The sequence below is a fragment of the Cupressus sempervirens genome, chromosome 9 (assembly GCF_028749045.1).
Source record: "Cupressus sempervirens isolate cs-2001-9-10 chromosome 9, ASM2874904v1, whole genome shotgun sequence".
Taxonomy (NCBI): Eukaryota; Viridiplantae; Streptophyta; class Pinopsida; order Cupressales; family Cupressaceae; genus Cupressus; species Cupressus sempervirens.
Window position 1 is genome coordinate 456,577,423 of NC_143126.1, and position 14,729 is coordinate 456,592,151.

General features: G+C 33.1%; 1 protein-coding gene across 2 annotated transcripts in view; it reads left to right on the plus strand.

Annotated features, from left to right (window-relative positions):
* The window catches only part of LOC149539293 (ABC transporter B family member 25, mitochondrial-like), a 269,562-nt gene extending 256,952 nt beyond the window's left edge, over nt 1–12,610 (plus strand). For both annotated transcript variants that reach the window (XM_089800610.1, XM_089800611.1), the window contains 5 exons: nt 10,493–10,558; nt 10,655–10,747; nt 11,425–11,489; nt 11,691–11,826; nt 11,978–12,610. In XM_089800610.1, the coding sequence (XP_089656736.1) occupies nt 10,493–10,558; nt 10,655–10,747; nt 11,425–11,489; nt 11,691–11,826; nt 11,978–12,142 (525 nt within the window). In that variant the 3' untranslated portion in view covers nt 12,143–12,610. The remainder of the gene's footprint in view (nt 1–10,492; nt 10,559–10,654; nt 10,748–11,424; nt 11,490–11,690; nt 11,827–11,977) is intronic.
* The last annotated feature ends 2,119 nt before the right edge of the window (nt 12,611–14,729 follow it).

Here is a 14,729-nt window from a genome sequence, read left to right on the forward strand (position 1 = left end):
AGATAGGATTGCGTGTAATAAGTCTTTCATATTCGATCACTTTTAGAAAGAAATAATAGCAAAAATTAAAGCATTTATCTACCCAACCGTAGGGTAAATCTACAGCCACTCCTCCAATAAGGAAATAATTATGCATCATTTGCATGCCCGTGGCAGCTTCAAATAAATCATATATCATTTCCCTCTCTCTTAAAATATAAAAGAAAGGAGTCTGTGCACCAATAGCAGCCATGAAAGGTCCAAGCCATAACAAATGAGAAGCTATACAACTTAACTCTAGCATAATCATTCTAATATAACTAGCCCTTTTAGGTATTTGAATATTTTCCAACTTTTTTGGTGCATTAACTGTTATCGCCTCTGTGAACATAGTGGCTAAATAATCCCATTGTGTTACATAGGGGAGATATTGAACAATTGTTCGGTTCTCAGCAATTTTTTCCATACCTCTATGTAAATAACTTAATATAGGCTCACAATCAATAATATCTTCACCATCTAGAGTAACAATAAGTCGAAGAACACCATGCATTGATTGATGATGAGGACCCATACTTACCATCATAAGGTCTTTCTCCCTAGCAACCATAATCATAACTCTTTCCCGGTTAAAAAAATCAATCAGAACAAAAAAAAGAATGACCTATTAGGATTTGGAATTTAATAAAACATAATTTTTGAAAATGAAAATTTCATTCAAATTCAAATTAATGCAGTCCACGAATATCTAATTGATCGATTAGACGTTCGTAACGAAGTCTATCTTTTTTGAACTTGGAAACCCAAGGAGTTAGTGGCAGTTTTTCGAGCTCGAATTTCATTCTCCAAGTATAAATATTTTTGGCCATTTCCCGATAGGCTAATTTTTCTTTTTCTAATTGTGGTTCCACTACTTCTTCTCCCCTAAGTTTCATCTCCTCCTTTAACTCTTCCTTCCTTGCAAGGCGTTTGCCTCCTGTTGGAAACGTTTATGTTCTTTCAGATATTCAGTTTTGGCAGCTCTAAAATCTATCTCTTGTTCATCAGCTTGGTTTGGTCTTGATTTTGGAAGGTTTGTCTACTTTGTATGTCTCATCCAATTTTGATTTAACCCAGTCCCACGCTTTCTTATCACCCTGTGATGCTTTCTTAGCACCTTGTCTCAAAAAAATCTCCTTTATTGCTATTCGGACTTCTTTTTCTCTATTGATTTTATCAATATTTATTTTTGGATGATAAATATCACAAAAGTCTCGAACTAGAAAATCTCTCGATTTTTTTGATCTTTTTGAATTCGAAGATTTACGTTTCCAACTTATTGCCATCAATTTACGTCTCCTCTCTTCTCTTTTTCTTCTTGGGCAGCTATTTTTGCTAGTTGTCTAGCTCTTTGTTCGTTGAGAAGTCTTTTCTTTGATTCTCGCCTTCTTTGCTTCTTTATTTCATCTTCTACTTTGAATGTCCTTGTCAATCTATGGACGACTTCTGGAGAAGTGGCCGCCTCTAATTTTTTGTGTTGTGCTTCTCTTATTTGAAGTCTCTCCTCTTTTCGTTTTCTTCGGGCCTCCTTAATTTCTTGTTCAGCTGCGGCTTTTCTTTGCCTTTTCTCTTCTTTCTTTCGAAGACTTTCTATAATGAAAGCATTAACATCAAAATCTTTTGGTATTTGGATTTCTCGAAATTTCCACATTTCTTCAATCTGTCTTCTTGTGATATTCGGAGGAAAAATGTCACCAAGTTTGTTTACATTTTTTTTTTTTTTTTTCTAAGATCTGGGAACAATCAAAATTGGAATTTGTAATATCAACTTTTCTTGTAATAGTTTTTTTTAGTTGCCGCGCAAAATTTATTGACAGTCATCTTTTTCTTTTTAGATTTGGAAGAATCACAATTCTTTTTTTTCTTTTTGTAAGAAAAAGCTTTTTCCAAGAAGAATCATTTTTCTTCTTCTTCCTCTTCTTTTGCTTGGAAAAACTAGGATTTTGAAAATCAGTAATAGCTTGATAATCCGGTTCTGGTATATATTGAATTGCGGGTCCATGATTATTCTCTTTCATATGATCCAAATAAATATCTACCAAAAGATGATATTTGTGACGTTTGATCCGGTTCTTGAGTCGTGCCATAAAAGTGGCAAAGCGCTTCTCTCCCAAAAATGATGCAAATTCAGTCCATCCCAATGGGTTGCCAATAACATGTTTATGTTTTTTATTTCTATTAGGATCTATTCTGTAGCCAGCACACCATTTTAACCATTGCTTCCAATGGTTAATTGTTAACTCTCCAGGATGCTTGCAATCCAATTTTCCTTGTGAGTCCAAAAATTCTTTCACATTTTTTTTTATAAAAGGAGATGATGCTCTTGATTCTATCAGATATTTGACATAGAATCCATTCATATTTCTTATTTCTTTCCATATTTGATGAAAAACGTACGCTTGGGAAATTTCTTTTCCTTGGCATTTGGATTCGACGTTTTTGCTAATTCGATGATTGCTATTGAATGTTTTTTTAATTGTTTCAAAACTTCTACTCAATTGCATGCAAAATTCCAAATTTGACTTGATCATATTGAACATACTTATTTTGAGATCAATAAGTAGCAATTTCACCCTAAAATGAATAACTTTCATAAAAAACGGCAATTTCTTCCCAATGAAGTGAAGACTTTTCTTTTGTAAACACGAACGTCAAATTTTGATTCGAATCCACTCTTTTTCCAATTTGGATTTTATGTTAGGAGAAGGTTGATCCATTATTTGTTTAAAATCAGCTTTCAATTTATTATAAATATCTAGATTGAAGTGATACTCTTCATTCATTTGGTTGATTCGATCATTCATTGTGATTGTCCAATCATTTGGATTTGGAAGATCCAAATTTTGTTCCATCTGAATTGAAAATGGTTCATCTTCATCTTCTACTATTTCTAAAGAAAATTGAATATTAGACGTAGGCCTAGTTCGAATAGTTTTTATTTCTTTCCTAGTATCTAGGTTGATTTTTGGCTTAACCTTTCCTTTATCGTTTGTATTTCATTTATCAATTTGTGGATAGGTTTGATAATAGGTTTTCCCTGATTGGACGTATAATTCCAAATCCATTCACCAATAGGTTCCCAAAAGGAAGGTATGTTTGGTGGATTACCAAAAGGTGATTCAATTTCTGTACCATAGATAGTTAAGTATCCTGTTGTTTTTTTTTCAGTGTCAGCAGAATTAGGTTCGTACCAAGGTTTTAAGTGAAAAGGATATACAATCTTGATTTGAATAGGTTGCCATATTTATGTAGGTTATTATTGTGGATAAAGGACACATAATTACAAGAAGTCTACTCCTTTAGCAATACTTCCGAATCAAAATTATTGCAGAGATAAAACATTTCTAAAATAGTATCTATACCATTGTTAGCACTTCATACAAGTCTGAATTATAGAAGATCATCTTCAACAAGCAATAAAAGGTATTATCTCAATTTGATTTATATAAGAATTTACAGAAGCTTTACATGGTATCAGAGCTTTGGTAGTCAAACCTAGGCTCTGCAAATTGACAATCAAACTTTAAATATCTAGAAACATCCTTTTATCTTCAATGGCAAGCACAATCAGACTTGAGGAAAGGTTTGATGGAAAAGAACACTTCGTTGCTTGGAAATTCAGAATTATGATGATTCTTGAGGACAATGATGTGAAACAGTTTGTTGATAAAGCATACAAGCAATCTTATGTTGAACTTAATAAAACTATCTGGACTAAAGGAAACGTGAAAGCCATGCTAATCACATTGGATCGAGTGAAAAATGAAATCGTACCTATGCTAATGAAACATCAAACAACATTTCATATGATGAATGCATTATTAAATGCATATGAGGTTAACAATGCGACTAGAACCCTTGCACTAAAGAGGAAACTAAATCATATACAAATAAAGAAGGGGGAATCTATGAACTCATACTTCCTAAGGGTGGCTAGTTTAAGAGATGAACTTGCAAGTATAGGGACCATAATTGAAGACAAGGAACTAACACTTATGGCTATAGATGGGTTACCAAATTCATGGTAAACATTCTCACAAGGAGTAAGTGCTAGAGACAATCTTCTAGACTTTAATAGACTTAAAGAAAATTGCCTGCAAGAAGAATCTAGGAAAGTTAAGAAAGGAGGAAAATTGAAAATTGAAGAGGAAGAACTTGATGTTCTCAACACAAATTCCTATAAAGGTAAGAAGAAACACTTCAAGAAGAAGAAGGGAAGTTATAGAAATGACAAACCTAAGAAAGATTTATCCAAAATAAACTGCTTCAAATGTGAAAAATTTAGACATTGTAGATCTAATTGCCCTGAGAATACAAAGCAGCAAGTAAACTGTGCTAATGTTACCGGAAAGAAGAAAACTATGATCGTAAGAATCGTGTTTTGTATTCTGCACTATCAAATGAAGTATCAATCAAAGCATGGGTAAATGATAGTGGATCATTTCGACACATTACAGGATACAAAGAAGTACTAGATTCAATATTAGAAGAAGTTGATGGCGAAGTTACCATTGGTGATAATTCCTCTCATTCAGTCAAAGGAATTGGAAATTGCACCTTGAAACTGAAGTCAGGTATTTCTCTACATCTCAATAGAGTACTCTATGTATTAGGAATAAAGAGGAATTTAATTTCTGTTACAACACTTGAAGATGATGGACATAATGTTGCATTCATGGATGGTAAAGTAATGACTTGGTCTAAAAACTGTTCATTCAAGAAATCAAAGTTGATTGGTCAAAGAAAGGGATTCTTGTATGAATTAAATACAAAACTTGGTCAACCTATTCAAGCCCTAATTCATGAAGCTGCTGATATAGACAAAATATGACACAAAAGGTTAGGACATCTAAATTTCAAAGCCTTGTCGACTATGGAGAAGATGGTAGCTAGTTTACCTAAGCTGAATAAAGATCATTCAAGCATATAAAAAGGATACACTCTGGGTAAGAACACCAAAAGTCCATTTCATGATAGCACTAGAAAAACTAACAATGTTTTGGAATTAGTGCATTCATATTTATGTGGACCTATGTTTGTTCCTTCTCTTGGAGGATTCTGGTACTATATACTTTTTATGGATGACTTCTCTAGGAAAATTTGGATCTACTTCTTAAAATGTAAAGAATCAAAAGAAATCCTAAAGAGATTTATAAAATTCAAATCTTTGAGAGATTTATAAAATTCAAAACCTCTTAGGACTGATAATGAAGGGGAATATACTTCAGATTTGTTTAAAGAGTTTGGTAAACAAGTAGGAATTAAGAGGGAGTATACTGTTCCTTTTAACCAACAACAAAATGGGGTAGCAGAAAGGAAGAATAGAACAATTATAGAAGCAACAAGAGCTATGATATTTGATCAAAATTTAGAATATTATCTTTGGGTAGAAGCCTCTTGTACTACTGCCTATATTCAAAATAGAAGTCCTCACTCCCACCTTAGAGATAAGGCTTCTGAAGAAGTCTTTACTAAGGTTAAACCTCATATAAACCATCTTAGGATATTTGGGTGCCTAGTATATATACATGTCCCAAAAGAAGAGAAAACTAAGTTAGAACCCTTCGGGAGGAAAGGTATTTTTGTCAGGTATAGTGAAACATCTAAAGCATATAGGATTTTAATACCTGGTAAAAAAAACATTGAACTTAATAGGGATGTAATATTTGAAGAAGATTTAGCATTCAAAAGAGCCCTAAGTTCTGAAGATCCCTCTCCCTTACTTAGATCTGGAGAAAATATTGAATCTGAGTTCCAAAGGGAGAACATTGAAGAAATTGAAGATGAAATTCAAAATCTTAATCTTGAGGAAACTCAAAATTCTAAGTAAAGACCACTTTGGGCTATTAAGGCTATAGAGGAATCACAAAACTTCGCTGCCCCATCTGGAACCTTCAAAGAAAGCAAAAGACCCAAAAGATTTTCTAGTTATGCAGCAAACCTTAGTGATTTATCTAAATTAAAACCTACCAATGTTTCAGATGCTATTAAACATATAGCTTGGAAGGATGCTATGACGGAAGAATACCAATCCATCATTAAGAATGATGTTTTGGAAATTGTTCGAAGGCCTGAAGGAAAATCAGTTGTTTCTTCTAAGTGGATATTTAAAATTAAGCATGCTGTTGACGGTAGCATTGAAAATTGGAAAGCCAAATACGTAGCTAGGGGATTTTCTTAGAAAGAGGGACTTGATTATGAAGAAACCTTTGCTCCTGTTGCCAGATACACCTCTATAAGAGTAGTCCTAGCTATTGCAACATTGAAGGGATGGAAAGTACATCAGACGGATTTAAAAACAACATTTCTGAATAGAAAGTTTACGGAAGAGGTATATTTGGAATAGCTTGAAGGATTTGAAACTCATAACCCTAAAGTCTTTGTTTGTAGGCTCAAGAAAGTTCTGTATGGGCTTAAATAGGATCCAAGGGCATGGTATGAAAAATTGATAAGTATCTCTCCAGTTTAGGATTCTTTAGAAATGAAGCTGATCCAAATCTCTATTATAAAAAAGATAAAGATGATATGATAATTTTGATACTATATGTTGATAATTTACTAATAACAGGTGATGATCATCTTATAGATCAATGCAAGAAAGATCTAATCAAAGAATTTGAAATGAAAGATTTAGGACTCCATTACTTCTTAGGACTGGAAGTATGGTAGAATTCTTACAGCATCATACTTAATCAAGCGAAGTATACATTAGACATCTTGAAGAGATTTGGAATGTGGAACCACAGATCTGTCTTCTCCAGTGGAGACTAATCTACATAAACTTAAGGAAGCAATAGCAGAAACACCCTCCATAGATTCTACTCTTTATAGACAGATGATTAGGTCTCTTATGTACTTGGTAAATACAAGACCTGATATTTGCTATGCTGTTAATGCCTTAAGTCAGTTTATGTGTGAGCCAAACGAGATTCACCTAGTTGCAGTGAAACACATCATGAGATACTTACAAGGCACTCTTAACCTTGGGCTCAAGTATGAGAAAGTTGACTTGGACCTACATTGTTACACAAACTCAAATTGGGCTGGAAGTGTTAGTGATAGGAAATACACTTCAGGATGTTGTTTTAGTTTAGGCTCAATGTTGATATCTTGGATATGCAGAAAGTAGGGTTCAGTAGCATAGAGTTCCACAGAAGTTGAATACTTTGCCGCAACAATGGCCTCTCGAGAAGCAGTTTGGCTTAGAAAGTTACTTGTGGGATTATTTGGTCATCCCATGAATCCTACTGTTATTCATTGTGATAATTAGAGTTCCATCAAGCTTTTTGTGAATCTAGTTTTTCATGTCTGGTCCAAGCATATTGAAATTCCTTACCATTATGTAAGTGATATAGTAGACATGAATACTATAAAATTAGAATACATTTGCACTGTAGATCAGATAATAGATATTCTTACCAAACCTCTCTCTCGAGTGAAGATAGATCACTTCAGGAAAAGACTTGGTATGGTTGAATTGTAATACATTTGTATTCTTTAATTATTAATAATCTTTGAATTAAAATTATTATTGTCAAGCTATTGACTATCATGGGCTTCACCATTTGTATTCATTATCTAAGAGGTGACAATCTTTGAAATAATGAACACTTGTATAAAAGACATTATGAGAGATGACGATCTCTTAGATAATGTGCTGAACAATAGAGAACTACTGTTAGATCTGGATGAGTTCAAGATCACATTGTGATATAAACATTTTTATGCCTGAGTCACAACTTGGATAAAGGACGAATTTAATCACTCTCCGGATTTTATCCTGTGAACTGGTAGATCTTAACTCAGGATCATATTGTGACATAGGATTGCCTGTACTTGAATCACAACTTGGATAAAGGAAGAATTTAGTCATTCTCCAGATTTTATCTTGTATGTTGCATTCCATGTAATATTGTTATCACTAGTATAAGTGATAAGTCATATCACAGGTATGGTAATATGACATAGTATCACGTGTTCAATGATACCACATGCTTAGAAGATTTAGATAAATATAGAGTATCAATCTATGCTTATTCATCTTAATTGATGTTGCTAGATATGTTATCTCTCAGTATGATTATCAAGTTAAGAGGGAGTGTTAATTCCGTAACTCTGATATATCATACTGGTCTGATTACAGGTTGTATGGATTTGTTCTTGCGTGAAATGGAGGCCTATATATAATTGTAATTATCCTAGTGGTGATTGGCGTCTCCTAGAGGCATTATTGTTAAAGGTTAATCTTTATCATTTAGTTTGTTTGTTCACTAACTAAAGTCCTCTCCAATATCTGCCAATTTCAAGGAATCAATTAGAGGCTGACCTAGGGAGGGACATGTCCCTTGGTGCCATATTTATTTAGGTTATTATTGTGGATAAAGGACACACAATTACAAGAAGTCTTCTCCTTTAGCAATACTGCCCTATCCAAATTATTGCAGAGATAAAACATTTCCAGAATAGTGTTTATACTATTGTTAACACTTCATACAAGTCTGAATTATAGAAGATCATCTTCAGCAAGCAATAAAAGGTATTATCTCAGTCTGATTTATATCAGAATTTGCAGAAACTTTACATATGATAGAATTGCATTGGAAGACAGCACAAAAAATGACTGACTGAAATAGAAAAACATTTCATTTGTCTTTCTCATTTGGTGTAAGTTTTTTAATACCATTTTTAAAAATTAAATTATTGAAGTTATTTTAATTAAATTTATGAAGATTTATGTCAAATTTAAAACAGTCAAATTGCATAATACTTTGCATGGTTGGGAAATCAAGTGTTTTTGGGAACACATGGTTCTAATATTTGATGTGTATTCAGGATGTATCAGAAATGTTTCCAAATTGGATAGTAGGGTACACATGCCGGAGTAGGGACAAAGGAGTTTCTGGCAACTCTGACTTTAGCTGGCTGATGTGCTTTAGTAATATTATTTAGTTTTTCTATAATGCTTTTTAGGCCAACTCCAATGCATGCAGCTCCATATGCATTTTGGGTTGTTTAATTTCACTAAGCCTACTTTGGATAGAAATGTAAATAGGGGTTGGTGTGGTGGTTAGGGCATCACTATTTTGGAAGGAAATATCCTGCAGGCATGACAGCTCACTGGGACAATAATCTTAGGGAGAAAATTTGCAGTGGGGCGACACCCTCAGCTACATCCTTGCATTATTCAATGCCTTTCTCCGTTGTAATCTGGTTTGAGGAGTCCATGGCTAAAGGCAGCCTTAAGATTGCATTGGAAAGTGGTTGAATGAGAAATTGAGAGAGAGTTTATGCAGGTCATCTTTCTGAGGGAGAGAGTGGGAATCTTTGGGAGATCACAGTTGAAAGTCTCCTACAATTGGAGATGTCTCTGGCAAAGTCTCCAGTCTGAGATGTGTCTCTGTCTCTGAGATGTGCCCCCAGGGGTCAGTGATGGGTCACCATGCAACTATGGCTTTTATTGTTCTTTTTAGAACTTCAAATATCTTCACAATTCATTGCCCAAATGATGCAGACAAGTATTTGTTCAAATTTCAGAGGACAGTTTTGAATTCCTGGACTGATATTTCAGCCCTCCTGCAATAGTTACCGAGCTCAAAATAATTCAATCGTTTCAAGAGGTCAAGTAAATTGAGAACAAAAAACAGAAAACTTTATATAGGACTTGACAAGTCTGGACGAATTTGTTTAAATCTTGCTGGTTGAAAAATCTGAAATAAGCCTTCTATGAACCAGATCTGACCAGGCCTGGTGAACTGAGACTCTAACAGAATTTCATAACCAGGTATCTGTTTAAGCCCTCACCTCTAGGCTAAGTCACAAGATTTGCCGAATTTCATCCATGAAGTTCGGATTTTAGCAAATTTTTATCCTTTCCAAACTTCTTCCAAATTTTATTATATTTAATATAATATTATTATAAATAATAATATAATTTTATTCTAAAATAAAATTGAGCCATTTTGTTTAACTATTGAGCAATGCCAAACTATATTAAAAAATAAATAAATTTATATAAGTAGAAATTTAATGTCGATTTTTTTTCTGAATTTTTACCCTTGCTGAATTTCTTCCAAATTTTACGCTCAGTGAACTCGAATTCGAATTCGAACCTTGTGACTTAGCCTCTAGGTGTTTCATATGCAAGTTAGTTCATCACTGACTCTGTCTAGCCCATTACATGCAATTAACTTTTCATAGACAGAAAGATGGGACACACTATTATTTTTACTAGTTGTATATCCCTTGTATTTCATGTTTATTGGTAGGTAAAAATTTAGAAGAATGAAAGAATATTGCAGCAATATGAGATACCTGCCTTAAGTGGTTACTTCATCCAAAATAAAATTGTTAATACCTTTAAACCTTTCTTGTTTCAGATAATTTATTGATGTCTCTATGGTATCTTCAATTACTGAGGATGATTGATGATTTGAATTTCTAGAATTGTTTTAACTGATATATTTCTTACTGATAGGTACTTTTCAATGATACAATATTCCATAATATACATTATGGTCGATTGTCTGCAACGGAAGAGGAGGTTTGTTTGCAAAATGTTACAATTACCTTTTTAATCTTTTATTTGTTTTTCTACAAGATTCACCCGATGTGCATGTATATATTGCTCTATTTGTAGGTATATGATGCTGCTCGCAATGCATCAATACATGATACAATTTTACGATTTCCTGAGCAATATCAAACTAAAGTAGGAGAAAGAGGACTTAAGGTATGGAAAAACTATGCTTTGGATTGTTTAACATCTAGCGTATAAATTTTCTTATTTTTATTTTGAGTTGAAAATGTTGACAGTTAAATTTCAATCTTATTGATACATATTTATTGGAATTGTAGATTGACTAGTTATGAAAAATTTGTTATTTAACATACATCTCTGTGTTTCCAAAGATATTCTGTGGCAACTATTATATTATAGGTTATTTTCTGTACTTCCAGAAACATGCTATGCCCAGCACTTCATCCTATTGTTCAAGAGAATCAAGACTAAATCCCCAAACAGATCTTGCCAAAATTTCTCTATTATTGTCATTCTAAAGCAGCATCAGCTTCTTAGATCAATACATTTGTTGCTTGTGGAGCATCCAACCTTTGCTATCCAATCCTAGCGAATACACAGATTTTAGGCCAAATTACTTAAACACATTTCTACCTAGTCAACTATATTTGAGAGAGTGTCTGTTTTCTAATGGCAGATCTTACTAATAGAATTTCCTTTCAGATTTTTTTAGACATTGCCTGATATATGTGGAGTATTCACATTTCTTGTAAATTTGCGTTGAACTGAACATATGAAATACTATGCGAGTGCTACTGAATATATTGGAGGGTTGAACATGTCTCTAGTATGATTGACAACAAAATGGGTGAATATGGATGGGTTTGCAGTTGAGTGGAGGGGAGAAGCAGCGAGTAGCTCTGGCACGGGCATTTTTGAAATCTCCATCTATCTTGTAAGGGAAAAAATAATTAGTTATTTTGTTAAAAACTACAATCTTCTTAAAGATCTCTTTCTTTTTCATTTTCTGGATTAGTGGGGTGGCTGATGCTAGTGTTGGATTGCAACAGTAAGTCTACAATGAATTAAAATATTACTGTTTATTATTTAATTGTTATTCTCCTAAATCTAATTCTTTCTACTTGGCTGCTCAAAGTTTATGTGACGAGGCAACTAGTGCACTCGACAGCACAACTGAAGCTGAAATATTATCAGCCATCAAATCACTAGCAAATGACAGAACTTCAATCTTTATTGCCCATCGTCTTACCACTGCTATGCAGTGTGATGAGGTTAGTTGCATTGTGATATTCATGTTTTTGAGACAATCATCTCCGTCCTTATTTAATTTTTTGAGATAATTATTTATGTGGTTTCTTTCTACAAGCATTTGTATGCCCGTATTTTTTCTTCTCATTATAAATGATTTTTTTGGCATATTAGATTATTGTTCTGGAAAATGGAAGAGTGGTTGAACAAGGACCTCATGAAATTCTTTTGACAAAAGGGGGACGTTATGCCCAACTTTGGGGCCAACAAAATAATGTCGAAAGTAATGGACCGTTAAATGAATCAATGACAGCAGAAGAACCAGCAGTGGTCAGATGATATTTTTGTATATTTGATGGTATTGTTTATAGAAAATTTAAATCAGGATTATAAGGATATTACACCGTATAGGTTGAAAAGTATTAGGTTAAGTTTTCTTTTTAAGGGGCCGTGTTTTAAAATTCCTTTACCCCAGTTTTGTAATAATATGTTACAATTTCCTCATTGTCATTTCCCTTTAAATTGGGAGAGGGGCTCATTTCAGCCCGTGGAAATATCATCACAAATTAATATGTAAAGATTATTTATGGAGGGTAATTGCCTTCTGTGCACTTCCTACAAAATTTCAATTTAATTCCAAACAAATGGATTGGATAGAGAAGTGAAGTGCATTTTATTATTATTTGTCTTGTAAAAATTTGAAGTCAGCAGAATATAAGTGCCTATAACATGAAATTCTTGGAGCTGTTATGCTTCAGAGTATACATTATGAAAAAAGGTGAAAAATTTACATTTCAGGGATACAAATATGTGAAGTTATCAAGCACTCCTTGTGCTTAAACTCCAGCTCTATTTTTCTGATCCCATCGATCACCTTTAGTAATAGAAGATCATCTACTTTTTAATTGGATCTTAGGTGCATTAAACTGCAACTGTAACAGGGAAAACTTTGTATTAGGGTCTTATTAAGAAGTATTATGCTAATTATCATTACTTTATACCTGTTTTAATTTTTATTATTCTTTAATTTTGAAGCATTTGATTTATTTTATTCAGAGATTTTTATTTTTTGAAGAATTGATGAAAAAAGCAGGATCAAACTACAAAGTAGACTGGCTAGTCTTAAGAAGACATACGGCGTATCAATTTTAAACGACTAAGAAAATTTAGATGGACACAATATAAATGAACAATAGAGTAAGCACAGTTCAAGCTCCTCCATAGAGCATGAACTCGAACTCTTGTTCCTTTGGACATTGTAAATGTTTTGAAGCATTGTTTGCATCTGCGTTAGAAACTTAGACTAGAAGAGAACTATTTAAAACAACTAATGATAATAATGTTAACCATTGGAAACTAAACTACAAGAATACACGAATATAGAGAGGCATTTTAGTTACAATAGACAAGAAATGCTAAAGTCTATGGGAAGTCTTTAAGTAAAACAATTTGATTGATTTCCCCAATATTAATGTTGATCCTATTATAGTTTGAAAGTCATTTTGTCTAGAAATCTATCTTTTTATTTTTTCCCCTTCTAGTATGGTTCCAATTAATTGCACTACGTTTTTAAAAATTTCAGCAAAAGGCTATAGATATCAAAGAATTATATTAATTATCAAAATGTTGAATTCAATAGTAAGTTTTACATATAAAGATGTATTTACAAGAGATTAAATGAAAAGAAAAGCTAATAAAGTATTGAGTGTCAATTAGGATTAGACAAAATAGAATCATTTTTTTTAATTGGCCATCAAATAGTGAAAAACCACCAAAGAGGGTGGAGGAGAAGCATATTAAATTTTTTCTATTTATTTTTAGTGTGATTCATCAATAACCAAAGGATTACCTCTAGGCAAAACATGAGGATGCACAATTTGTGTGATCTTGGTGATCATAGCTTGAAAGGATTATGATTATCCTTTCACAAAGAGCAAAACCAAGTTCCTTCTTGGGAATGAAAATATCATGTTCCACCACATACTCATCTTGTTCATGATGGGCCTTCTCTAGTGCAATAAAAGCATGAATGAAAATTACCAACCCCAATAAAGCTTCCTCATATTTTTTACAATATTGTTTAATTACAAGTTGAGGAACATTTTCTTGCAAACATTTTTCTAGCCAATTGCCCAATAAGAAGGTATATTTTAGAAAGTACACGAGATTTGATAATAAGCAAATAAACATTTGGGTTACTACAAGAGCTATAGGGATGCTTGTAATATAGGTTCACCCTCCAACATTTGAATAACCTTCTTGACACTCAAACAACTCAAATTAAAAACATTCAACATTTTGAGTGAAAAGTGCCAAAAACTATGAATTCTCATTTAGGGATAAACATAACATGTAGCTTAGTTTCTAATAGTTTGGTGAATGGTCATAGCCATAGTACAAGTTTTAGAACCAACATTAAAGTTCATGTGACTACCACTATTGGCAATGAGGAATATTGTCTTTGTTTTTTATTAGTTAAGATTTAAAGACAATTTAGAATAATAGTACTAAAATGGTTTAGCTTAGTATCTAAAATAGCTTAGGTGTGGTCATAGTAAAAAATAATATACCATGATGACAAAAGCATGTTGGGTCAATATTTTTTTGATTGTCTTTTAAGCTTTGCCAACATTAATTATCTTTATGCTTAGCAATTTGATGTTGAAGACGAGGCTACGTTTGGAAATAGAAAATTGAGACTTTTGTTTGATATATAGTTACTAGGCAAGTATTTAAATGTCAAGGGCATAAGTTGCAGGTAAAACACAAGGAGATATTTGATTGAAGAAACGTGCTCTACAACTTGTCCAACAGCCAAACACCTATGTGCCTTGGCTTTCGTACCCTGCTACGTGTTCTCTGCAACTTTTTTACCTTTTGTGCCCTGGTTTTTATTGATTTTATTGTTTTTGGCTCACGTTTTTCC